At 46.9% G+C, this 26,597-nt stretch overlaps 1 protein-coding gene and 1 long non-coding RNA gene across 2 annotated transcripts; one reads left to right on the forward strand and one right to left on the reverse strand.

Moving 5' to 3' along the window:
* Positions 1 to 1,257: 1,257 nt before the first annotated feature.
* On the reverse strand, positions 1,258 to 3,453 carry LOC142786864 (uncharacterized). The gene is made up of 2 exons (XR_012889194.1): positions 2,965 to 3,453; positions 1,258 to 2,842 (listed from the first exon to the last, which is right to left on the reverse strand). It is a non-coding gene; the product is annotated as an uncharacterized LOC142786864 (long non-coding RNA).
* Positions 3,454 to 4,665: 1,212 nt separating this feature from the next.
* On the forward strand, positions 4,666 to 6,795 carry LOC142786871 (uncharacterized). Its single transcript, XM_075884568.1, has one exon. The coding sequence runs from the start codon at positions 4,666 to 4,668 to the stop codon at positions 6,793 to 6,795; it is 2,130 nt and encodes a 709-aa protein (XP_075740683.1).
* The last annotated feature ends 19,802 nt before the right edge of the window (positions 6,796 to 26,597 follow it).

A 26,597-nucleotide genomic window follows, 5' to 3' on the forward strand; every position in this document is an offset into this window, starting at 1 on the left:
GCGGTAGTTGGACATGTCATTTCTGGGACCCTTTTTATAGATAACTGTCACTTTTGCTATCTGCATGTTTCGCGGGAAATGTCCTGTGGACAAACATATGTTAAAAATGTAGGCAAGACAGGGTGCTAGTATGTCAATAACATACTTAACAGGTTTCATCTGAATATTGTCCGCGTCAGTGGCTTTGCTATTACTGAGTGTCAAAAATGTCGCTACTAATTCACTCTCTGAAATTGGCTCTAGAAATATTGTTTGGTTATTTCGAATATTCATATATTTTAAAGAAGTACTACTGGTTGTAGGGCCGCCAACTGACAAAAAGAAGTCGTTAAATGCATCAGCTAAATCAGGCCCTTGAATTTCTGTACCATCTTTCACAATTTTGGTTAATTCCTCCGGTGGATTATTAAGCGTACTGTTAATTGCCTTCCAAACGTTTTCTGTACGCCCTTGCGTTGAGTTAAACAGGTTCGAATAATATAGTTTCTTTTCATCACGAAGGCGTTTGGTGACAAAGTTTCGGTGCTTTTTAAATGCTTTGAGGGCTTCAGGGGACTTACTCACAATAAATGCCTTGAACAATTGGTCCCGCTTTCTTATAAGCTTAAGGCATTCTTTATTTACCCAAGGTTTCCGACTTTTTTTAAATGTTTTAAATGACTTTAGGGGAAAACATTGAAGGTATATTTCGGTGAACTTGTTCATAAATAAATCGTATGCCAAATTGGCGGCACTCGCTGCGAACACATTGCTCCAGTCGGTTCTGCCTAAGCGTTCTCTAAAGAGGGTTAGTGTTTCAGGATTTATAAGTCTATAGGAAAATTCTGCACGCACTTGTTTGGGTACGTTATTGAGTTGGTTAACAAACATAAATATAGGCATGTGGTCACTAATATTGTGAATCAAAGTGCCAGCCGTAACAAGGGAAGTATCAAAGTTTGTTATAAAAAGATCTAAGAGTGTTGATGACTGTGAAGTGATTCGCGTAGGAGCCGTTATAACATTTTGACAATAATGCGAGCTTAACATTGATTCAAGTTCTAATTTAACACTGCTCTCAGCTAACATGTTGATGTTGAGGTCACCACCTAAAATCAAGGCATATTTTTTTTCACTCACAAATTCTAACAGTGAGTCTAAAAAAGAAAAAAACAAACGGACATTATTTGATGGAGGGCGGTAACATACACAAAACACTGATGTACCACATCTAACAGTGAGTATTTCATATAGAGGAGAAATGCAGGAGAATTCAGACATCAATTCACAGTCTATTTTACTTGAGATTAGCATAGCTACGCCACCACCCCTTTTGCCTGTGCGGTTCATGTAGTATGATTTATAAGTTGGAAACGTAAATACATCATCTTCCGAAGCAAACCACGTTTCCGAAAACATCACAACGTCAAAATTTACTTGTGCTTCACTAAAAAAATATTCGAGCTCATCCTGTTTATTCCTTCCCGATCTAAGGTTGAAATGAACGCAACTGAGGCTTTTTTCACAACAAGTGTCATACAAGTTTTTAAGATTAATAAGGTCTATAGGTGCGGTTAAGGGAAACATGTTAAGACGAGTATCAAAAGAATATCAGGAAGTAAACAATGCAATGCGGGGTAACAGTATCACAGCTTATCAAGGTCACCCAAACGACGAATGACAACCGCGCTATCACCCTCTCTTTTCCTAACGAGAATCTTGCCGTTGCAGTGCCATGAAAAACGATAGCCATTGTTCTGTGCCCAGTCTTTTGCGTTGCGCAGCAGCTCTCTGTTTTGCTGGGTCATGTTTTCAGTGATCGAAACATTCGAAGCATCTCTTAGGGCTTTCCGCCTTCCTAGCCACTTATCACGAATTGATTGCTGGGCAAATCGAACTATAATTCCGGGTGTTTTGTTTGGCTTTGCCGGAAGTCTGTGGATAGCGGCGATGTCATTCCCAGTCAGCTCTGGCAGGTTAGCAATCTTGGCCACATCATTCAACTTACACAGCAAATTCTCGTCTGGCGTAACCCGGATGCCGTGAACTTCTATGTTTAGTCTCCGACTACGAAACTCGAGATCATTCACCGTAGCTTTCAGTTGTTGAATATCACTTGAGGTGCAGTCCGCCTCTAATTTCCCAACGCGTCTGTTTAAGCTACTAATGTCCTTTTCCTGCTTAGCTTGACAGTTCAAGATGTCATCGTACTTTTGTGACAACAGCTGGATTGAGACCTTAATCTCACCAACCTGAGCCGGCAGCCCTGCTAAAGCATCAAGCCTCCTAGTTATATCTGCCAGGCAAATGGTTAACTCAGAGTCCATGCTAGTTTTCTCCCCACTTTTTGCTTTAGATGAACGGCAAGCAGCACATCGCCATGCCCTGCGACCGCTCTCTCCTTTAGTCTTAAATGTCGTCTCCGACCAGCCAGAACAACTGCCAACATGGTAAGAGGACTCACATTCGTTGCACTTCAGGACACGCCCATCACAGGGGAGGGGCTCATCACAAGACTGGCACGTGCTTGTCATGGTACGTTGTCCAGGCATTCACAATAGCACTCAGTTCGCACTCAATTCGGGAGCATTCAATTAGGAAAAAGGCACATTATGCACAGAGAACTCAGCAAAGCACTGAAACACGGTGGCAACGGCGGTGGCGGTAAGGCGGTATTGAGAAATAAGCGAATTTACCAACCTGGGTAAGCAAAAAGAGCTGATTAGGCGAACGTCCTTTCACCGCCGCCGCCGCCACCCGTGTGTCCAGGTACGATGTCGACGCCGGAAACACGTAAACACTTCCGCAGGCTCAGTGACGTCAAGATGTGATTCCGTAGCCACGGCAACCGTTTTCAGGTAGTCTAATAAATGGAGGAAATTTGAACGTTGTAAAGGAGCGCCGCTTTGATAAATGGCTCCAGCGCAACGATTCCAACAAGGCAGGAACCCTAAAGCACCGGCCGCCGAAATGCAGGACACCAACCTGGGTAAGCAAAAAGAGCTGATTAGGCGAACGTCCTTTCACCGCCGCCGCCGCCACCCGTGTGTCCAGGTACGATGTCGACGCCGGAAACACGTAAACACTTCCGCAGGCTCAGTGACGTCAAGATGTGATTCCGTAGCCACGGCAACCGTTTTCAGGTAGTCTGGGTAAGCAAAAAGAGCTGATTAGGCGAACGTCCTTTCACCGCCGCCGCCGCCACGACGTGCTTGCACTGCAGGAGATGTATGCCCGGTCGGAGGACCTTCGCCTGCCGGGGTATGTTGGATACAGCAGCGGGACTGGCTGCACCCTGGCGACCTGCCATGATGCCCCCTGCCTGAACGACGGCCACCAGCAAGGACGTTCCCGGTGTGCTGTCTACGCCAAGAGGGAGCTCCCGCAGGCAGAGGTGAAGGTGGCTGACCTGGTTGGAGGCCCCTTTGAATGCTGCGCCGTCCGCATCTACATCGCGGGGCAGGACACCACTGTGGCCAGCATCTACGTTCGGCCGGGCCAGCCCTGGGACCCCAAATGCCTCCGTCAGCTGGTGCATCACCTGGGCAGGGAGTTCCTGCTTTGCGGGGACGTTAATGCCAAACACCCAGCCTGGGACGGCCGCAGGACTGACGCTCGAGGCAGAGAAGTGCGTGATATCCTCCAGCAGCTGGGGCTGGCGATTCTGAACTCGGGTACCAACACCTTCCTCCGTCGTGGGCACCAGGCCACCAGCACTGCCATAGATCTCAGCGTGGTGACGGAGGGTTGCCAGTACGCCTGGTCACCATTCCCGGACACCTGGGGCTCGGACCACCTGCCCATCCTGCTGTCCCCCTTCAGAGGTAGGGCCCCACGGGACTGCGAGTACCGGGTGGTGGATTTGTAGGTCTACCGGCGGCTACTCAAGTAGGACACGAGCAGCGGGGACCTGCTGCAACTGGTGGCCTACAGTGCGAGGGCAGCAACAGTCACTACCAAGGTCCAGCAGGGACAGCCCGTCGCGGACATCCGGCACCTGGCTCTGAGGGCGGCACGGCGACGTGCAGAGCGGTAAGCCCTGAACAGGGCCCAACCGGAGCTTTGGACGGTCTTCCGGCGAATCAATGCCGTCTGCAGACGCCACGCTCGCAGGTGCCGGAACCAGGGCTGGCAGGGTGTGTTCATCTCAATCAACCGCTCGCGTGATGGGACCAAGGCCTGGCGCCTGCTGAATTGCCTGCTGATGGCGCCCAGGGCCTTGAACCAGGGACTGTTCCTGACTGTTCACCTGTCTATCACGGCTGCGAACCTGGCAGAACGGCTGGCTGACCAGTTTGCTGCCAGAGACATAGCCCCACTGCCTGCTGCACCACCGCCTGCTGCCCTCCCTTGCCCTACCTCCTGCCATCATCCCAGATGGGTGTCCGCGCAAGTGCGGGAGCTGTGCGAAGAGCCCATAGGGATACACGAGCAGGTGGCGGCCCTCGAGAGGACCAAGCGACGAAGTGCTCCAGGGGCGAACGGCATCAACTTCCAAATGCTCCGCAACCTGGATGGAGGTGGCCGTCAACGACTCCTGGGGTACTACAACGACGTCTGGTGCACCGGAGTCTTACCCGAGTCCTGGCGAACTGCGGTGGTGGCGCCAATCCTGAAGCCCCGGAGGAAGGCCACGGCTCTCTCCTCGTACTGGCCAGTCCTCTCACCTTCGCGCCCTGCAAGGTGATGGAGAGGGTGGCTCTAGAGAGACTAGAGTGGATTGCCGACCACCTGGGCTTCTTCCCGGAGCAGCAGACGGGCTTCAGGCGACACCGGTGCACGGCAGATTCGATCTCGGACGTCGTCGCTACCCTCGAGGACGCCAGGATCAGCGGGGAAGGGGCCATGCTGCTGCTGCTGGACGTGGAGAGTGCCTTCGATGGACTCCCACACGTGGCAGTCGAAGCGGCCCTGGACCGCCTCGGCTTCAACGGGAGCCTCCGAGGCTTCCTGACCGCCTTCGTGTCCGGGAGGAGCTTCCGTGTCCGTGTTGGAGGGGCAACCAGCCAACCCAGGGACATCACTGCTGGTGTCCCACAGGGTTCAGTACTGAGCCCCTTCCTCTTTAACATGGCACTAGCAGGACTTCCGGCGTCCCTCCCGACAGACACAAGGTTCCCGGCCCGCTGCTTCGTCTACGGAGATGACGTGGCACTCTGGGTCCGGGGACCAAGGCGGTCCATCCCAGCCATCAGGAGATCACTGCAGGCGGCCCTCGATGCAGTGATAACATACCTCGGCGGCATCGGGCTTAAAGTTTCTGCCACCAAGACCGAGGCCCTGCTGATTCACCCGCTGGCGGCAGCTCGCACACACGTGAAACGGCTGAGGGTTGGCAACCGCAGCCTGCCTTGGAGGCTGGTGGTGAAGTACCTGGGGCTCACCATCGACCACCGGCTCACGTGGATCCCGGCTTCCAAGGCTGCTGCCACCAAGGTGCGGCGCGTCCAGGGCGCCATCAGCAGTCTGCAGCTGCGTGGCCGTGGCTGCTCCACCAAGTGGGCCCTCCGGCTGAACCAGGCTGTGGCGTCCTCGGTCCTCCTGTACGTCTTCCCGCTGGTGAACCTGACACCGGCCAGGAGAAGCCTGCTGGAGGGACTCCACAGGGGTGTACTGAGGGCCATCCTGGGGCTTCCCAAAAGCTCGCCGGTGGCAGCGACTTTCGCACAGGCGGGAGAGTACCCTCTGACGTTGCGTATGCTCCAACGTACGCCGGGCCACATCGACCGCCTTCACCGCGCCACCGACGGCAGGGCCCTCCTGGAGCGTCTCCGCAGTCAGCCAGGATCACGGATGGGAGGCCTCTGCCTGCTGTACCACCAGATAGTCCCGGATCTGCCAGTACCGGTTACCTCTCCACCACCTCACCACCAGCCACCAGAGGTCCACCTCTGCTTGGAAGGGGCAACCAAGCGACAGACGCCTGCGACCGCACTGCAACAGGCGGCCTCCTGCAAGCTCCAGGAACAACTGGAAAGACGGCTGCAGGTGTTCACGGACGGATCTGTGATGCCGGACAGGACCGCAGCGGCCACATGCGTAATCCCGTCCAGAGCCAACAGCAGGCAGTGCAGGCTACCCTTCCTGGCGAGCTCCACGGCTGCAGAACTGGCTGGATCTCATCTCGCGGTAGACCTGTTGGCCGAGGACATCCCCCTTGAGCCGGCCGCGGTCCTGTATGACAGCAAGGCGGCCCTGCAGACCCTGGCCAACTCCCGCCGTGCCGGACTGACGGCCTGCCTCCTGACAGCCAAGGTTCGGGCCCTCACCGACGCCAAGTTGTCCGTCTCCTTCCACTGGCTGCCCTCCCCCGTGGGCATCGCTGGAAACGAGAAGGCGGACACAGTCGCCAAGGCTGCCCACCAGCCTGGTACCCCCTACTCCTGTGCCGTGGCGGCCAGGGACTATTCGCAGGCCCGTCTCAAGAGGCTCCTCGTCACAGTCCACCCAGACCCGAGGGTGGCCAGCGGGCGAGGACCAAAGCCTCTCCCAGAGACGGGCCTCACCAGGAGAGAACGGGCCTCCCTGTTGCGACTGCGAACCGGCTGCATGTGGACAGCGGCCCGCCGCCACGCCAAGGGCATCTGTCCCTCCCCGGCCTGCAGCCGTTGCGGAGATCCAGAGACCCTCGAAACCCTTCTCTGTGCCTGCCCTGGCTTAGCACAGGAACGCTTGAGGGCCTACGCGGCCTATAGGAGACAAGGTCTGCCCGTCTCCACCCTGGAACACCTGCTGTTCCCGTCTCATCCACATCCAGCAGCACTCCGAAGCCTGGCGGAGTTCGTGGAGGAGTCAGGAATCGCTGCCTACCGCTGATCCCAGGAGCCATAATGCCCTTGCCCTTGCCGACGGCCTGCTGCTCGCGCTGAAGCGGACTGGACACCCCTCCTTACACACCACACACTATTTCTCCTATTCTCTTTCATCCCCCTCCACCCCACCCCAAAGGCACTGTGCCGTGTCGCCTATAGACAGACAGAAATTAGGTGCCTTCTTCCTTTTCCTCATGAACCACTAACAACAACATGTTTCGGTGTGAGGGAGTTTGTCGGAGCAGCGAGGATATAATGTACATTTGGAATCGAAGGTGAACATTTGACATAAGTCTGTCTGTTTTGCATAGAAACTGAAGGAATGAGAACTCCAACCAAAATATATTTAAGGAAAAAAACCCCGATGTTTCGAAGCTGGCTTGGTTTTTTCCTCAGGGGTGTGAGATTGGCTTCAAAACGTCGTTTTTTTTTAAATATGTTTTGTTTGGAGTTTTCTCATTACTTCAATGTACGAATAGAAGTGGGGATGGTGGTAAAGGAAAGGATTGCCCCAGTGGCTTTCGCAATACTCCATTAAACAAAATATCTTCTCTTTTCATCTTGCTGTGTAATCTCCTTGACTTCTCATGATTCTCGGCTAAGCTTTGTTTTGTGCTCGGTAGCTCAGGGTGAGGTGAGTTTCCGCGAACCTTACCTGCTTTCCAAACCAGTTACTGCTTGCAAGCTTCCCCTGAATGGATGAATCTGTGGTGGAAAAGGAAAAATACACTATCTTTCCTTGCGAGAGCACGGCTCAGTGGCTTGAAGGGAGGGAGGGGGGGTGGAGAAAAGTGTTTAAAAGTAGGTCGGAGGAGAAGGTTTGGAAGAACGTAACGGCCATTGCTGCTGGAGCAGAAAGAGAATAGGGGCCGTTGGCATGGCATGCGGAGTGGTACGACTTGGAAATGTGGAGCTGCAACCACGTAGGCATAAAGCTATGGTCATTCCCACGTGAAAAAAAAATGTTCTAGATGACCTTTCTTGGGCAAGAATACAGAAAACTAGCTAAACGAGAAAACAAAAATAAATAAATAAATAGATAACCTATAATCCAACCACCGATTGTCACCACAGCTGCGGAAGGAAGGAAAAACGTAACCCGTGACCTCGGCACCAGCGGCTACACAGATTCATTTATTCGCAAAACTCTGTGTATAATAAAAAACACGGGAAACACGACACTAATGGCACCACAACGACGCCGCCTGTCGAACCAACTTGAGCGCAGGGAACAGCAAATACTGCGAACACTGCAGGGGCAGAACACTGCGAGACAACTCGCAACATAATTGCCACATACCAGTCCCGACGACACGGTGTAAAGCTCGTTGCGTTGTTTTGTAGTCTTTCTGCATTCCTTGAAGTGAACAAAGAGCGCAAAAATTTGGGTTCGAGAAACTTGAGCGTGTGAAATCACTTTGCCATCAAGCATTTTGCAGTGTGGACTGGACGAACGCAATTACGGGTGAGGGACGACAGGAAGTTCTTACGCGCTTCAAAGATGAGTATGAATGGAAAAGTGTTTGAATGGGAATGAAGAAAAAATCTACAAAAACACGGGCGTTCCTATGTTGTGTTGGTACAAAAGAACTGCAGGCCTGTGGGATAAAGATGGCAGTAATATCTCATAAAGAGACTAGAGAATTAAAAGCCTCTCTGATTGCCGATGGGTAAAAGAATTCTTCGACCACGTTACAGCATGAATAAATTTATGTTCGCGAGTGACGAAGGATCACGTACGGCATGAACGATGCGTTTCCGCCTCCTTCCTTCTTGAAATATGGCCGCGACAATTTTCATAGTACCCCAAATTACGCAGCCACTGTTTAATTGGTAGCAAATGACATGACAAAAAACCATGGCCTGTGTCATCGCTACATTTTAACAAAACTTGAAATCCAGCCAGATGGTGCATTGCTATCGAGAAATATTTAGCGCAAACTAATGCTTCCACACGACGTTCACAAGCACCCGTCCTGTCTCTCTCGTTCTTGTTAACGTCTTGTTTATCTCTCAGAAATTTCCCAATCGCCACATTTATTCAAGAAAAAACTGAAGTGGCGTCTGAGGGCACAAGCAGTTCAACGCAATAGAGAGAGAAAACGGGTGCTCGATTGCTCGCGAATCGTGCTGCTTTCTCGTCTTTGAAGCCACATTATTAATGAATCTGGAGCTTAGCACTTATTCTCCGTTTATTTGTTTATTATTTATTTATTTCAAAGTACCTTACAGGCCCCATGAGGGGCATTGAGTAAGGGGGGCTATACATATATACAAATAAACTGGAAAAAAATATACAAGACAGACAATTGAGCAAGGGGGGAATACATATAGACACCTCAAAATGAAAAAAAAGTACAAAAGAAACAATTGAGTAAGGGGCGCAATACTTATATACATCTCAAACTAAAACAAATACAAAAGAAACAATTGGAAAATAATAAGTCAAACAAAAAGCACCAACATGTACAGAAATTCAACATGTACAAAAGATACGCGCATAGTAACCGTGGGCGAAACACTGTATTTCCTGCGCATGCAGCGGCCACAAGGCAGAATCCTCGCGCACATGAATGTGACAATCACAAAAATGAACCAATACGGACCAATGAATTATGATACGGCATCTACTTGCTGAGGCATGTGAAGTGGCTTGATAAGATATGACGGAATGTGTCAAAGTTTGTCTGGGATGCAATGTCGTCAGGCAAACTGTTCCACAGACGGATATCACGTGGAAGTGCGGACTGATTGAACGCGTTTGTTGAGCCGTATACACGGGAATAGCTAAGATGATTGTGTAGTCTACGTGAAGTGAGATATGGTTTTTGCAGACCAGTAACGGTGATTCGGGAAGAATGGGTAATTTTATGAAAGAATGACAGCAGGGCAATGTCGCGACGAATTTTCAAGAGTGGGAGTGAAAGTTCCTGTTTGATTTGTGATATACTAGAATGCCGACTGTAGTTATTGGCAATGAAGCGGCTTGCTCTATTCTGGATTCTTTCCAATGAGTCAATTAAGTATTTTTGATGGGGAGACCAAATCGAACAGGCATATTCTAGTTGAGGGCGAACCAGTGTCAAGTAAGATAATTTGCGAATGCCTGATGGTGCAGCTTTCAAGTTACGTCTCAAGAAACCTAGTGATTTCGAGGCGCTGGCAGAGATTGCCGTAATGTGGTCGGACCAGGATAGATTAGGTGTCAGTATTACGCCCAAGTACCGATATTGTGCTGCAGTCGATAGAATGGAATGATTAATACTGTAAGAGAATTCGGATATGCTAGGTTTACGTGTGAACGACATTACTTTGCATTTTGAGACATTTAGTGTCATCAGCCATGCACTACACCAACCATTAATTACGTCGAGGTCGTTTTGGAGTGACAGGTGATCTTCACTGTTCTTGATTGGACGGTAAATAATGCAGTCGTCAGCGAACACCCTGATGCAAGAAGAGACATGTTGCGGAAGATCATTGATGAATATGAAGAAAAGTAATGGCGCGAGTACACTGCCCTGTGGTACACCTGAAGAAACGTCAGATAGGGAAGAAGACAAATTGTTAACTGTTGTGTATTGCTGACGATTCGATAGGAAATTGCGAAGCCATGATAATGTACGGGAGTCTAATTTCAGGGCGGAAAGTTTCGATATCAGGCGACAGTGTGCAACCCTGTCAAACGCCTTCGAATAGTCGAGGAACACGCAATCAGTTTGATAATTATTGTCCATATTTGCATGAAGCTCTGTGGTAAATTCAAACAACTGAGTCTCACACGAAAAGCCCTTTCTGAAACCATGCTGATTTTTGAAAAAGAAATGATTGGATTCCAGATGCCTGTAAATATGTGAAGCGATGATGTGTTCTAGAATTTTACAACAAATACACGTAAGGGAAATAGGATGGTAATTTTCGCATGAGGTTTTATTTCCACTTTTGAATAATGGAATTATTTTCGCCAGCTTCCAGTCAGACGGTATCATGCCTGTTTCGAGAGACTGCCGGAATATATGAAGATGTATTTTGCTTGTGACCGTTACCGTATTCTTTAGCACCTTTGAGTTGATTCCATCCACGCCGCATGAAGACGACAACTTAAGATTATTTATGGCTGTAATTATGCCTTCTAATTGAATATCTATTGGTTCCATAAATTGGTAATCGAACTCAGCTACGTTGGGTATGTTGGTACTGTTCTCTTTCGTGAAGACAGAAGTGAAAAAGGAATTAAATGCTGTTGGACACTGGCTAGCTGTGAGAGGGACGTTGTTGCAGTCATGCAATGAGATGTGTTGGTTTTCGCTGGAGGGGTTTATGACTTTCCAAAATTTAGCTGGGTTGTTTTTCAGTAGTGTGGGTAGATCATTAGAATAATACTTTTCCTTAGCCTTACTTAAAGCTGTGCAATATGCTTTTATGCAGGTTTTATATTTAAGCCAAGAAGAAGAACTACCCGAGCACTTAGCATTATTGTAAAGCCGTTTTTTCTTATTCCGCATTCTCAGAAGCTTTTTATTGAACCATGGATTTGATTTACCATTGCTAATTTTAACCAGTGGAACATGCTTGTCAACTAACGTACACAAAACTTGCTTGAAAAGTAGCCAGTTCTCTTCTACGGATCTATTGTGGAAACACGGCAGGAGAGTGTTTTCGGAAAATAACCTTAGCTTTGTGTTAATTGCCTGATAATCGCCTTTATTATAGTCCCGAATTTGTTTTGTATGTACACCGGCTACGGGAAGGGGTATGTTTATATCTACTTGGAGTAAATTATGGTCACTGAATCCGTCCAGGTAATCTGTATTACGTATTGTTTCCGGAGCGGTCGTGAGGATAAGATCAAGGGTGTTCGTACCACGTGTAGGTTTCAGAACAGTTTGAAAGAGGTTGAAATCTAGAGTTAAGTTAAGAATTTCAGTTGATATGTGACAGGGCGATGACAGTGTGGCCCAATCAATGAGCGGAAAGTTGAAGTCGCCTAGTAAGTAAATGATATCGGCTTGGAAAATTTCAGAAGCGTTGTTTATACTGTCACGTAGCATATTAATGAAGGAAGAGTCCGAGTCCGGCGCACGATAGCAGCAACCTACGAGGATTTTGGAGGAAGGGACTGTACAAGCTACCCAAACTATTTCGAGGTCAGAATTAGTGTTGATAAAAAATGAAGTAATGGTTTTCCTTATGCCGACCGGAACACCGCCTCCTCTTTTACCAGTGCGATCACACCTGTAGATTTGATAAATGCTGGCTGAGGTGAATATTTCGTCGTCACTGATAGCAGGATTTAGCCAAGTTTCCGTGAATGCAATGATATCAGATTTACTGTCATCCAGAAAAGCAGATATCAAATCCTGCTTCGACATAATGCTGCGTGTGTTAGCGATTGACAGCGACAATGAGGTATTAGCATGTTTCAGTCGTTGATTCTGCACGCGCGTGCAACGCTGTAGCTATCTGACAGATTCGATAACTGTGTTCGTCGCAGAGTCATAAATGTATGTCTTTGAAGCGATGCGTAGCTTGTCCACAGAGAGCTTATACGCACTTTTCTGCGTTTTCGCGAATTCAATCAGCTTCTTTCGGGACAGCCGAGTTTCCAGTGAAAAATCTTCTCGTATGGAAAATGCGGAACCTTTTAGTTTGTGTGCAGACGACAGGATTTGTTCTTTATCCTTAAAGAAGGCTAATTTCGCTATTATAGGTCTCCGCTTGTCTTCTGTATATTTGCCTATTCGGTGCACACGTTCAAATTGCCGTTCCGTCACAGTGATGCCTAATTTCTCTGAGCAGAAGTCGATTATTTTCTGCTCAGATTTTGCCCAGTATTCCTTAGGTTCATCGTCCAGTCCAAAGAAAAGAAGGTTAGAGCGCCGTAATCTATTTTCAGAGTTATTACACCGCGACGAAATTTCTGTCACTTGGCTTGATACTGTACGCAGTGCATTGGCACTTGCCTCGGTTACACCTGTGTTATGTGGTGACGTGGTAGTGCTTTCCAGGGCCGCGACTCTAGCCATAAGCAACTGAATTTCCTTGGTGGCTTCAATATGCTTCTCTTTCAGAGCTTTCAATTCGGCTAGTAAGTTATCCTGGCTTTCTTCAAGCTTCCGTGTGGCGTCTAGAGCTTGAGAAAATGTGTCGGCTTCAGTTTTCGTCATAGGGCCCGGGTTAGATTCCACGTCACCGGCGAGAAGTAACAATAAAGAGCAGAAAGCGCGGCACTTCACAAAAGAAACATCTTTCATACGCTGTGTCTTATCTATGAATTCGGGTGGGCACGACACCGCAACTAGGACATAATTTCTAGTTCTGTAGCAAATGGCACCTTTCAGGTAACTAACCTGTAAGAGCAACCATCGTAAGCTTGGCATGCTTGGCGCGATGTCGTGTCCGAAGTGGACGGCTCCTGGCTGGCTTATGAATCCAGCGCCGTCTGTGCCCCCACCTGGTGCCGCGATTGCAGGTTGCCAGATGGGGTAGTTTGTTCCCACCGGAAACTGGCGTGTGGTTTGCCGAAGCAGGCGGCAGCTGAAGAGGGGCAGCGGGCAAGTCACAATTCGGATGGAGATGTACGGAAGGCACCATCCACGAAATGGCAGCCTGTAAGAGCAACCATCGTAAGTTTGGAATGCTTGGCGCGATGTCGTGCCCGAAGTGGACGGCTCCTGGCTGGCTTATGAATCCCGCGCCGTCTGTGCCACCACCTGGTGCCGCGATTCCAGGTTGCCAGATGGGGTAGTTTGTTCCCACCGGAACTGGCGTGCGGTTTGCCGAAGCAGGCGGCAGCTGAAGAGGGGCAGCGGGCAAGTCACAATTCGGATGGAGATGTACGGAAGGCACCATCCACGAAATGGCAGCCTGTAAGAGCAACCATCGTAAGCTTGGCATGCTTGGCGCGATGTCGTGTATGATTTGGTACATAATCATACATTAAGCTCAGTGTGGATTCCGATGTCACGTAATAAAGGTGACCTGGAGTGGCACATGTGTCACAAAAAGCTGCAGAACCCAATTCCATGCCTTCGTACCGCCATGCTCGTTTAATACGAACGTTTGTAGATTGGACTACAGAAACAACACTAAAAAACTGAGAAATATTTAATTCCTCCGTTCGTTAGTAACGCACTTCGTTATGCATTCTTCCGTTCTCCTGGAGCAGATCAGGTGAGTTTTTGTAGCATGAATTAACATAAATTGCTGTTTCTAATTCACCACAGTGAGTGAACGGTGCACTCTATAAACACATCACCTACATCTAACTTTGTGCCAGCGCAATGCATACATTCCTCAATTAAATCGCCCAAAAAATACGGGTTCCATGGAAAGAATTTCTTAATGCTTCGTTAGATATTCAAACGTTCAATTTAAAAATAGCACAGCCATGAACGGGATTAACTCCATAGCCAAATTTCACTGCGAAAAGCACTCGAATAACTTCACCTTGCAGGTATGCAATATGCATTGCATGAAGTTTTAGAGGTGTGGTGACATCATTAGTTCAGGTTACATTGTTTTAGCATAGAATTAGCTTTTTAGTCACGTTTACTAGGGTTTTTATAGTAACTTATTTCACCTCACCTGTCATTTAGTAATGGTCATTTCATTTCCACATCCTTAAATGACAGTTATGAATAGTTGGTATCCAAGCATTTTTTATAGATATATGACTGGTGTTTATCAAAGGAAAAACGCTAGATTGAGTTCAGGGGAGGGGAAAATATGAACAGTTTTATCATTTGAAAAATAAAATTTTCGGCTTTACAAGCCAGAACGTCAATAGGGCAACAAGGCACGCCATAGTGGGAGGTTTTAAATACTTGAAACCATTGGTCGGCAAAATAGATGGAGCCCACATAGACTCGCTCAGTAAATGTGCTTTTATCTTAGGAGTCGATATAAGGTCCAGCCTATAGCCGGAATTTTGGTCACATATAGGCGACGAAAAATATTTTTGTCTGCAAAACATTTTTTCAATAGACTGCTTTCAATGAAGTAAATCAGCCCGACATTTTTCGAATACCCCTGAGGTTGTCTCCAAAACGCCTTGGACGTTTGGTGTGGAATGACCGATAAAACTTTACGTCGATACCTATCACTTTTCGTCTCCACTGTCTCTTTCCAAGTTCGTGTTCTTCCTTTCTTGACATTCAACTTCACAGTTTTTTTAACAAATCCGCATCATATTGGTTCTATAGAAGAAAATAGCTTGTGGTATATGCATCCTAAATTAAACCTGGCCGTGTGCTTACGCACCATCTCACTGTTTTGTATCAATCATTTCACCGCTCTCATCCCACTTACCGTATTGCCACGTGGTTGCGACGGCAAAGAAGATGGTACTTTGGTTGCTCAAGACGACACTTTTTATTAAGTGAACATGTGCCTAGAAAAGTACAAAGTACTAGAAATTCACGCTTTACGCAGATAGCGGTAATCAGAGCATTGGTCGTCGGTAATATGATCTGCGCGAAGGCACGTCGCCATATATACACGGGGCATCGAACATCATCTATATTGTAGGTGTCTCAAGCTTATCAGAAGATTTTAAAATAATCTAGAATTTTCGCAGACAGCCAAGCATGCTTTGCGCAAGGCAATTGATTAATATGTGGCGTTTAACGTTTCAAAACCACGATAAGATTATGAGAGATGCCGTAGGGGAGGACTCCAGAAATTTTGACAACCTGGGGTTCTTTAACATGCACCCAAATCTGAACGCATGGGCCTACAGCATTTTCACCTCTATCGAAAATGCAGCCGCCGCAGGCGGGATTCAATCCCGCGACCTGCGGGTCAGCAGCCGAGTACCTTAGCTACTGAACCACTACGGTGATGCCTTTGAGCAAGACAGTGACATAAGAATACAAGCGAGCGTGGCAGTATAATAATGTTGAGATAAAATTTCAGCAGATGCAACAGGTGCCACTGTGGATGCTATTTTCATACAGAACCATCAGTGGGTAGCCACGTGTTGCAAGGTGGATTGACATCTTTCGGTATTTTGAGTAGGTTAAATTTCTACCTAAAACATACGGCATGACGACAGCACTCAAGTTGACTGTAAATTTTAGCTAAACGAAGTGCACGCTTCGGTGAGATGATATGCATATCATTAAGAAGCTGTTGTGTATTCCTCAAAGGTCGAGATCCTCAATGGTCAAGCAACCCTTCACTATCACGTGCTGTATGAAAGGAATATATCCACGTATATGTTTACAGCCAACCTATAGACCACAACCACAACTGACGGTGTGGGTCGAAATCACTCCTGTAAGTCTATATATTCAGTGTTGTATCCATTACAGTAAAAAGTAACTAAATACGTTACTCGTTACTCTAATAAAAAAGGGGAATGTCTCACGGCTTCACGTTATATATAAATACATAAAAAAGTAACGCATTATCGCTACCGTAACCGAAAAAAAACATAAGGAATGTTATCTCTGCCATGGCTTCGGAATCATCAGTTTGAATCAATGTGTCTTTGCTGCAGTAACCCACAATGAGAATTTTAGGATCTCAAATATATGTTTCATCCATACTAACCCAAGCAAGGAATGTACTCAAGGTTCAATTAACGAGAATTATTTGTACAAATGTACTGAACCTTAGCAATAATATATAGAAGCTTAACGACGCCTGCCCATTTGATGGCTTGAGACTCTGCAGTGACACAGGGTGAAACCATTTTTTTTTCATTGGAGCATTATACACAAAGTGAGGTTCAATAATCTACGGTAATTACAAAGCAGCTATCACTGAACTCTCAAGAAATTTACAACAATCGGCCTTTTCTTGATCCTTCAGCACCTTCAATAAAGCATGTCGAGATCGGTACTGTTGGTCCTAGCCACCGAAACAGCCCGCCGCGCAAGTAGGCAATCACGGAGGCCTACGGAGGCCTACATAGGTGCCTTTTTATTGGGGAGGGGGGGGGGACAAAAGGGGCCTCGTTTAGTGAACTCTCATGTTCACGAAGGTGCACATTTATGCACCGACCCGTCTGACCAACATATTCCTTTTCACAACGTATTCCTTTCCCCTTACTCACACTTTGCGATGCCCTGCAAGGAGTGCACCTGCCAACCGAAATTTTCCGACACAAGAATAATTGACAGGCACAACAAGCGGACGACGAGAGAAATAATAGAAGCGCATAGAATAAGGAAAGGAGGGGACACTTGCGTCAGTCAAGCGTCAGTTCTGCTAACAGATGCGGAATTTGCTTTTTTGGACGTCACATAACCCAGTGTTTTTTTTTGCTTTTTTGTTTTACATGTTTTTTTGTTTTTTCTGTTTTACTTCTTTTTGTCTTAGTTCTTGACACGTGTTTGTTTCTGGTTTTGTGCCATAGATTATGGGAGTGCACATTTTGTTATATCACGTTGTTGATGATGACAGGGGAAGTCGGGAATGACGTACATGTGTGTGATGTATTTATTAGTGGTCGCTTCAGTTGCTAGTAATTTTCAGTTGCTAGTAAGCGCTTGTCTATGTCCTCTACGAGTGTGTGTATTTTTTGCGCTTGTTTCATCATGAACCTTTACCAACACGCCCAACTGGCAGTCATCCTAAAAGTCAGTACTGGCGCATAAATGGCGCGCCGATTGCGCCGATAAAAAACGGCGGCAGCGCGCCGACCAGTCGGTGCCCACTTCTACCTATGCTGTGCAGGTGGCACTCTGAAGCCGGTTATGTTGCTGGGAAAAGGAGCCGCTAGGGGCGCAGCTGCAGTTTCCTCTTGAAGCGTCGCCGGTCTCGTGCGTGCATGGTCGTCAGTCTAATTACTGCCAGTTTCCTGGACGCCAAGCGCGCTACATTCATGTATCGCCTGGCCAGAGATCGCCTGCCTCTAAGCTTCAGGCCTTTCACAAGAATTGCTCAACGAGGAGTGTGCCCTTTTTGTGGCACTAAGGAGGACCTGGTTCACGTGTTCTCTCAGTGCGCACTACCAGCTGCCCTCCATCGAAGGATAGCTAGCTTGTTTGGCCACCCAGGTGTTCCTTTCAACACCGTTCGTTTTCTTCAACCCCTGTCGCGACAGGCGGCTAAGCAATACGTGCTTCTGCTTGTTGAGTGCTCGTACCAAGTGTGGGTTGCACGGTGCTGTGCCGTCTTTGATGGCAAGCGACCCGGGCTTCTCGAAGTGCTTGCAAAAGTACGGAAGGAGGTCTGGTTCGTTCTCCACCGAGAGTGGCAGCGCCTTGGTGCAAAGAAGTTCTACGAGACGTGGCACCGTCCGGCAGTGATTTTCAGTGAGGCAGGAGGGCAGATAACCATCAACTTTTAATGATGGCTTTCTCTAAGGCTCCACGACTAGGCCTAGTGAGCCAGTCGCCCCCGAGTTTGGTCTGTATGGTCTTTCACCCGAGTTTTGCATGTGCTAAGGTGATCCTGTCACCTTGTCGGGCTTTACCCGCAAGGTCCGTGTTGGCCCCTTCTGTAGGCTCGGCTACTTTACTCGTCGAGGCGGAAGGTGGTTCCCTTCTTCGAGAAGGACTAAGCCGGCTTTCAGCCGTGCCGGTTTCCGTGGGTACGTTTGGTTTGTGTGCAGCAGCACTGGCCTCTGCACCAAATAGTAGTCCCGTAGACCCCACAGGACGGATTGTGTCTCACTGCGCCCTTGTGGTGAGGAGACGGGCCATGACCGCAAAACGCCTCGCGCTGAGCGATAGCCCATCCGCACTGTGGGGGTGTTGTCGCAGGCTCTCAGCCGCGCGACAGTGTGAGGGCACGGGCACTTTGGTTGTGGTGACTGAAGTTACCGCGACCGAAGGCAGCACCGCGGCCACTTTTTTGGGTACGTCCGCTTTGCGTGTGGTGGCGAGAGCTACCGTGCCGAAGGGTAGCCCCTATGTCAAGTCTCGCTGGGCCCTAGTGGTCAGGAGACGGGCCATGACCGCAGCGCGCCCCATGCGCCGCGATAGCCCACCCTGCCAGGGTACGTTCACTTTGCGCGTTGCGACTGAAGTTGCTCCGCCGGAGGGTAGTCCCTTTGTCGGGCCTCCCTGGCTTTTATGCCGGGAGGCAGGCCGCGTCTGTTGGGCGCTTGGCGCCGAACGGTGGCCCCCTTGCCAGGGCATGGCCGTCTGCCCGAAACAAATCTTCCCCCCACACAGCCCTGGGGGGAGGGAGAGCCGGGACAGACGTAGGATGATGATGGGTTGATGAGTTAAGTGTGACTCTGGGACAAAGCGTTTCGGCGCCGCGTCTCCTTCCTATCTGACAACGGCTCTCGTGTGTGCGCTCCGATCCTTCTGCCGCTGTCTTGCTCCACACATGCTCATCGTGACTTTAAGTCAACTGGGTCTTCGTGTTGTGTTATCGAAATGTGTCATGAATTGTATCAACAACAACCGCAGTGTTCGTTTTGCGCCGCTGTCCTGTGCTTAATGTACGCTAAGCAAATATGCCTACTGTGCGGCACAATCACTGCTTCGCGCCGGGGTGCCGGACCGGTTACAGCCGCGTGAAAGGCGTGCCAAAGACGTCCATTTTCAACGTCCCTCAAGACGAAGCAAGAAGAAAACAGTGGGAGAAAAACCTGCACCGCGGTGATAAGAAGCTTCAGGACAAGTGCGCAGTGTGCGAATTGCTTATTGAGCCGCATTTCGTCATCAGAGAATACATCCATACCATTGACAGAAAAGAAGCATGTATTCCTCGTGGGAGACCAACGTTGTCGGAAGACGCTGTTCTCACGATCCTTCCGAACCTCCCCGCGTACCTAAGCAAAAGGACTCCCAAACCCAGGAACAAAAGAAAGGTAAAACAGGAAGACCAAACGACTAGCAGCAAAAAAATTCGAACCACGGCAGATGCGCCGTCCACCGAAAATGAACCGAACGGCCAGTCACGACCTAAGGACGCAGAAACATTTTGTGCTAGCGAAGGAACTCAAGGAACAGCCAGCTCAGATGAGGTACGGGAGAATTCTAACTTCTTACTGCACCTAAAAGCTCCTGAGTGCTGGACGAAACATTGCTTCCCTAACCTGGATGGTGTACTTTATTGCACTTCGACGTTGTGCGAAGAAGCAACTGTGGTGTCTGAAAAAGTTCTGATATTTTTCCGCAACACGCCTCATGTTGCCCATTCAAAAGTTTCCATGAGGGGAAGACTTGTTGCAGAAGAATTTTTCAGTTCACAGGATGAAGCAGAAAGGCTGCTCCAAATAGCAGATGCCTTTGATCTTTGTGTGGGAGCCCTGAATGGAGCAGATTATCCTCATATTTTTTTTGACAACAGGAATCAGGAGTCAGCTGAAGCTTAGGCAAGGGGCGTACTTCAGTTCCAAGTGTCTTGGCAAAGTAGAGAAAAAAGGTAAGAACTGTATGTCATTATTTCGTGAGATTTCATGGAACCACATTTATATCTGAACTGGTTTTTTGAAAATGACATTTTAACTGAAGTGTTTTTTTTTTCTTGTAAGAGACCAGTGCATCCGATGCAAATACTTGCGCAAGGTGCTGCTGAACAGAAGATTGAGAATTCAACGTGCACCTTCCAGGCCACTCTGAACAGTAGCTCAAAGGCTGAAACGCATGGAGCAACACAACAGACGTCTTCGCTCACCAATTGCTGTAATGACAAAAGACAATGACAAGATGAAAGCAGCAAATGCTTTACTGAGTGAAGAAATTGTTCATGATCGCATTTCAGAACTACCTCCAAAGCATCAGGAAACCGTAAGGCAATGCTTTGCGGCTGCAAGAGTAAAGAAAAAAAGCGTTCACTACAGCAAGATGTGGATTTTAGAGTGTATGATTATGAAGATGAAAAGCTCCCGACTGTACAACCATATCCGGGATAATCACATACTAACACTTCCAAGCAATCCCACGTTAAAGCGCTACATGGCTGCTTACAGGTCGGCATTCGAGTTTAGCAAGAAGGTGTTGGAGCAGTTGAAGGACAAGACCCGGAATATGGACGCTTTCAAAAGGCACGGCGGCCTGCTCGTAGACGAGCTTAAGCTTTCAGAGCATGTTAGTGTGAAAGCATCCGGCCACATTGAAGGCTTCGTCAATTTAGGAGAATTTTCTTCCCCTGCAGACAAGGGTGTGAAATCGGACCACGGCATGGTCATTTTGTTCGTGCCATTTGTAGGAAAGTGGACTCAAGTGATTGGCACGTTTGCTACGCGTGGAGACATAAAGGGTGACTTGTTGGCTCAGGTTATGATAGAAGCTACTATCCTGGCAGAGAACAGTGGACTTTATGTAGATTTCATTACTTGTGACGGTGCTGCATAGAATCGGCGCATCTGGAGGCTGCTAGGTGTTTATGGAACGGCAAACGGTGTAAAGTGCAAAGTGAAAAAACCTGTGGATGACAGTAGCGACCTCCACTTCACATCCAACTTTCCTCATCTGATCAAATGCTTGAGAAACAGTCTGCTGAAGTGCCCATTCAATACACCAGATGGACATGTAAGTAGTAACACAGCTATTTGGCCTAGTTGGAAACAATTCATCCTTAAGAAGTACGAAGGAAACTGACGTCTGTGTAAGTCATTCTTCCATTTCCATATCAGACAAAGAGATATCACTATTATTTGCTATGTTGTCACTGTCTAGCCATTTCACGTGTATCACTAAGTGATTTGTTCACGTACCTTGCTCAGTTCTGTTAGGATAAGAAGTCTGAGTTTTCGTAAATTACACTATAGTTGTTAGAAAGCACCCATCCTGCGTGTATCTCGTCTTTGTCCGTATGTTTCCTTCGTGCTACTTAATGATGACATGTAAGTGAGTGTTATGTTCACCTTCAGGAAAAATTGTGATGGTGAGTTTTCGTTACAATCAGTTTTTATGATGCTGTAGTCGCATATGTTTGTTTACTAAGCTTGTCCACATTTTCTCTTTCAGGTTTCAATTGAACCCTTCGGACGGGCTTTTAGTATTGACTGCAGTAGTGCGACACTTAAGGCCATGCCAGGCGCTACAAGATGCCATCTGCAACCGAATGTTTTCGAAAAAATGAGAGTTGCATTGGCATTTCAACTCTTTGGGCAAAATTTGCTGCAAGCTCTTCAACTCTACAAGGCAGAAATTGAGGAAAGAACTGGAAGCATCGCAGCTACACAAGAATTTGCAGGTATGCAGAGATCTATTGGGCACAAGCTAGCCAGTATTCGACAAAGTATTTCTTGAAAAAAAAATATATAATTTGTCTAATATTATGCACGCATCAGTTTAAAACTTTATGACAAAACATCTGTTGTAGCAATCGCTCCGAAAGTAAATGTTGCCATTGGCACGTCTCTCTCTCTCTCTCTTTGCAGGGGGATTAGCAACTTGATAGCAGCCATGACTTCGCGGTCCCCGCCTAAATCTTTGCGGCCAGACTCATCTTTCAGCGATACTATTGCTGACTTTTTGAAATATTTGACCGCTTGGGAGCAGCATGCAGGTGAAGCTGGAGATTTTATCAGCGAGTCAACAGGCACAGGTTTGTGGGTCACACTGTCGAGCACGCTTGAACTTTTGTAATACCTGACCAAGATAGGATATAAATATATCATAACGTCGCGACTTAGTCAAGACCCTCTCGAGAAGTTGTTCAGCATAGTACGCCAATCTTCTGGGTGCAATGACAACCCTACGCCAACTCAGTTTCTAATAAACATAAATTATTGTATGTCATTTTACAGCTTATCGAAGACTGTAAGGCAAGCGAATGCAGACCCATGTGCCTTAAGTGCACTACAGAAAACTGAAGAACATTGAATTACTCAGGATACAGTAAGCACCCTTTGGGATAGAGTTGACAGCTTCATTGATGCGGGAGATTTGCCTGCAGTAGAGACAGCCTTGTCATCATCTCGCGATCACAACCAGCATGTGGAAAGGAGTGATTCACGACTTATATACTATGTATCTGGATATGCCACCCGTAAGTTCTAAAGAAGACAAATTGTAACCTTTGCATGCAAGCCTTGACATTGTCGTCCACTGCAGAATGTTCTGACGTTGCCTCGTATAGACGACAGAAAGACAAGGGAGGGCTTCTTTACCCTACCAGTACATTCTTAAATTTTGTGAAATTGCTCGAAAACGTGTTCACGGAGTGTTTCAGCAGGCAATAACTGCATGCTGACAGTATAATGGATATACTTGCCCTACTGAGGTCAAGGTGCACTAGCACCATTGGTTGTCCTGAACATGCCGCTGAACTTACCAGGAAGGTTGTCGGCTTGTATATTACTACATGACTGCATTTTTTTGTGAGTGGAATCAACTCAGAACAGCGAAGCTGAAGAGAAGCAGCTAAGCATAGAAAAATTAGCATGAATTTATGAGCCAATTATGCAGTCTGCAGAGTGTTCTTTCTAATGTCGTACTCTCAAATCAAGCTCTGTACTTGTTCTCCCCCAATAAGTAGGTGGGGCCAGATCTAAAGAGCTACAGAGGTGTGACCTGAACCAGGGCCAGCTGCAGTGCAGCACTGATATATAAAGAGAATGAAAGAACAGAAGGCATCACACTTGTGACTTTCAAAAACGTATTTCTTGATTACCATAAACACGCATTACATGTTCTTGAAATTGGCCTCGATGTATGCTTATTCATGGTTTTGAGGTGGCTTCTATTCGCTTAGTAAAATGTGACTACTGCAAACAGAACGTACAGATATGTTTTTGTTATGTGAATGGGTGAACGAAAGGTTCCCATTATGTGAATGTGTTGAACGAAAAGTTGACAATATTTGATGCCTCACCATTTTCGAACAAATAAATTTATAATATTTCTGCGGACTAAAAAGTTCTTGGAGTCTTATTTAGGTGGATGTTTTGGGCGCAATTTTTATGCCAGTGCTGCCCCAAAGTGCACAATGTAAAAGTCAGGTTTGAAAATAAAGTGATTTTAAGTTGACATAAAGCAATGCACCCGTCAAAAGAAAGCTGTGCTCGAATGTATTCATTTTTATTTAAACAGCTGGAATATATTACAGGTTAAAATCTCAAAGTAGTAATTTCCCACAAATAAAACGGACGTTGCGGACGCCCACTAATTTCTCACAACACGTACTTTCTCGTGCATGTAAAGCATTTTCCCACGCGAAAAGCGCATCGCTTTTTGGCAACTTGACTGGCGAGTTCCGTCAACTTGGGCCTGCATTCACCGCTAATCCCTGGCAAGCGTCGAGTGTGTGTTCAAGGAGCATACAACATTCGAAAATGTCTGATATCGCTTTGCGTGAACAGGTGTGAACATCGTGTTTCTGTTATATATAGACTGATTACATTAGTGACGAACCATCAGTTAATAGCGGCTCTCCGGGAGGCAGCTGCCAACATCTCTCGATCCAGCCCTGACATCATAGCGGCAGCGTGCTCCCTTTGCATTTCTTAATGAGAAATGCGTATTGGCACAATTCCTGCCGTATAGATAGCAATAACTTGCGTACAACTACACACCCCGCTAAAATAACGCGCACCATCCACCTGCGTAGTCGCGAAACTCCGCATCGCCTTTCAAGAGGAAATGCTGGTGGCGCCACCCCTCGGCAACATGAGGTGCCTCAGGCGGCGCATGTGTCTGAGCCCATTACCCCTATTCTAGTACACTGTAGTGCGTGTGTGGGATGAGCTGAGTAGTGCGTGTGTGGGATGCGGTGTCCTTATACGAGCACTGCTATTGTGCTTATCGTTGCCCATGTGCTTGACGAACGCGGATGGTGTTTGCAGCGCTCGAGCTTGCACTATAGTCCTTTGCACTAGAGACCTTACTTGCACTGTCACTGCGTGCTTCAGCGTTATTTTTTTGATGGCTAATATTTGATTTGTGTGTGTGTGTGAGGTGCCAGTGTTCGTTGTAAAAATTTTACTGAGCGTGATAGTACGTTTTTCACTGTGCTTCATCGGCAACTTGCTTTGACTGTTTTGCCGCTTGCTCATGGAATGTATCAATTAATGAGTGGCATTACTGCCGTTTGATTGGTCAACCAGACCGATTTTCTTTGTAGGTTAAGCCATGCAAATGTTACACTATGTAATTTGCACGAACGTGCACAAATGCAGAAGCAAGTCGTTTATGATTGAGAAACACGAATCATATTGAAAGAGCCTGTATGGCACTAATCAAGCCTCATACAGCTCCACGATCGATAGTTGTACATAAACATGTGTTTGACGCCTGGGTATGTAGTGCGTGTGGTTTGCACCCCGTAGGTTTTCCCGCCCACGCGTGCCGCATTTTCCGGCGTGAAATGGCGCCCTTGTAAGCAAATAACAAACTAGTATCAATCCCTTTTGAATATAAAAAAAACAGATAGCCACCTGTTTTCTTTTTTCTGTAATTAGAAAGTTAGGGAAGTTCTAGGGGGAAAAAGCTTCATCTATGTAGGAGAACCGCAAAAAAAAAAAAAAGCACCGGTAAAAAGGTGATTTCTTTGAATGTATAAAAATTTTGTAAAGTAACATAATTTACCATTTGAGACTTACGTGTATCATTGAAGGAAGATTACTGTGGTGTATTTAGTAAAACGTACGAATGTCGTACGCACAGATGTATGTTCAACAGTCACATATGTTTTATATAACCAGTTGTTTACATTTGCACAATAATGTTAGCAGCATCATGAGTGCTAGCAACATCAGATGTGGTAAACTGATATGTAGCGCTTGTGCTCTCAAGGATGGTAGCCCCGAACACTGCTACATAAGTCTACCAAAGTGTATGGCACTTAGCTACAATTGACGTGAACTGGTCGTGACAGCTGCATCATAGAAGCGCATCTGTAATTTTTATAAAATTCTATAGTTAGCATTGCAACTGCAATTGACATTGTGCCTGAGTGTTGTCTATTTCCACAGTAGTGTAAAGACCTGGTGTGGCTCTGAGGTAAAATACTTGATTTCCACGCAGAATGCTTGGTTTTCATTCCTGCTAAGGCCCTGATATATATTCATTACATTTATAAGGTCAACACTGACTTCTTCCTGGATGTTCTCGTGTTAAAATTACCAATATTATTTCTTGCCATTCTTGAGTAGACAAACTGTCAATCGCCTGGGGCACATAACCGCATACCTGCCAGATGTGTGCCACTCATCTAGAAGGAAGGGTTTGGCAACATAGGCAACGGTATTGCGGCATTATTCATGACCTGACGGGCAATCGTATTCGTCAATCGTTCTTACCCTCCCATACTAATTTGGTTTACCCAAAGTTAAGGGTGTGATCACAAGAGCGACCAGACGTAGGCGGCTAGATAGATAGATAGATAGATAGATGGATAGATGGATAGATGGATAGATGGATAGATAGATAGATAGATAGATAGATAGATAGATAGATAGATAGATAGATAGATAGATCATTGAAGTCAATTTCTCGTTCTTAGTCAATTGAACGCTGCACGGTGGAAAATTTTTGTTATGATCATGATGTAACTGAACACTTGATTTCTCATTTTCTTCAATAAAGTTATTTTTTCCAGCATTGTATGAGCAGGCCAAGTTGTATGTGCAGACTCCTATCTGAGAATAACTAAAGGATCTTGTGAAAATAGTCCACTTGTCTGCATGCACTGTTGCTCATGATCCCATCTCCCCCTTCCCTCCCCACCTACACATTTTAGATACCAGACATACAACTGGCAGATGACTGTTTTTTTTCAGCAGCAGCTTGCTACAACAACAGCGCTAAGAAAAAAGACATACACTCCAGTGTTTTCAGTTTTACAACTTAATGTGGCATACTACAGAAGAATGCCCATCAAGTCTTAGTGCTGCATGCTCAGTTCATTTCTACTTCTCACTATGACTTTCTTGATAATACTGAATATATG

This window comes from Rhipicephalus microplus, unplaced genomic scaffold (genome assembly GCF_043290135.1).
Source record: "Rhipicephalus microplus isolate Deutch F79 unplaced genomic scaffold, USDA_Rmic scaffold_34, whole genome shotgun sequence".
Lineage (NCBI taxonomy): Eukaryota > Metazoa > Arthropoda > Arachnida > Ixodida > Ixodidae > Rhipicephalus > Rhipicephalus microplus.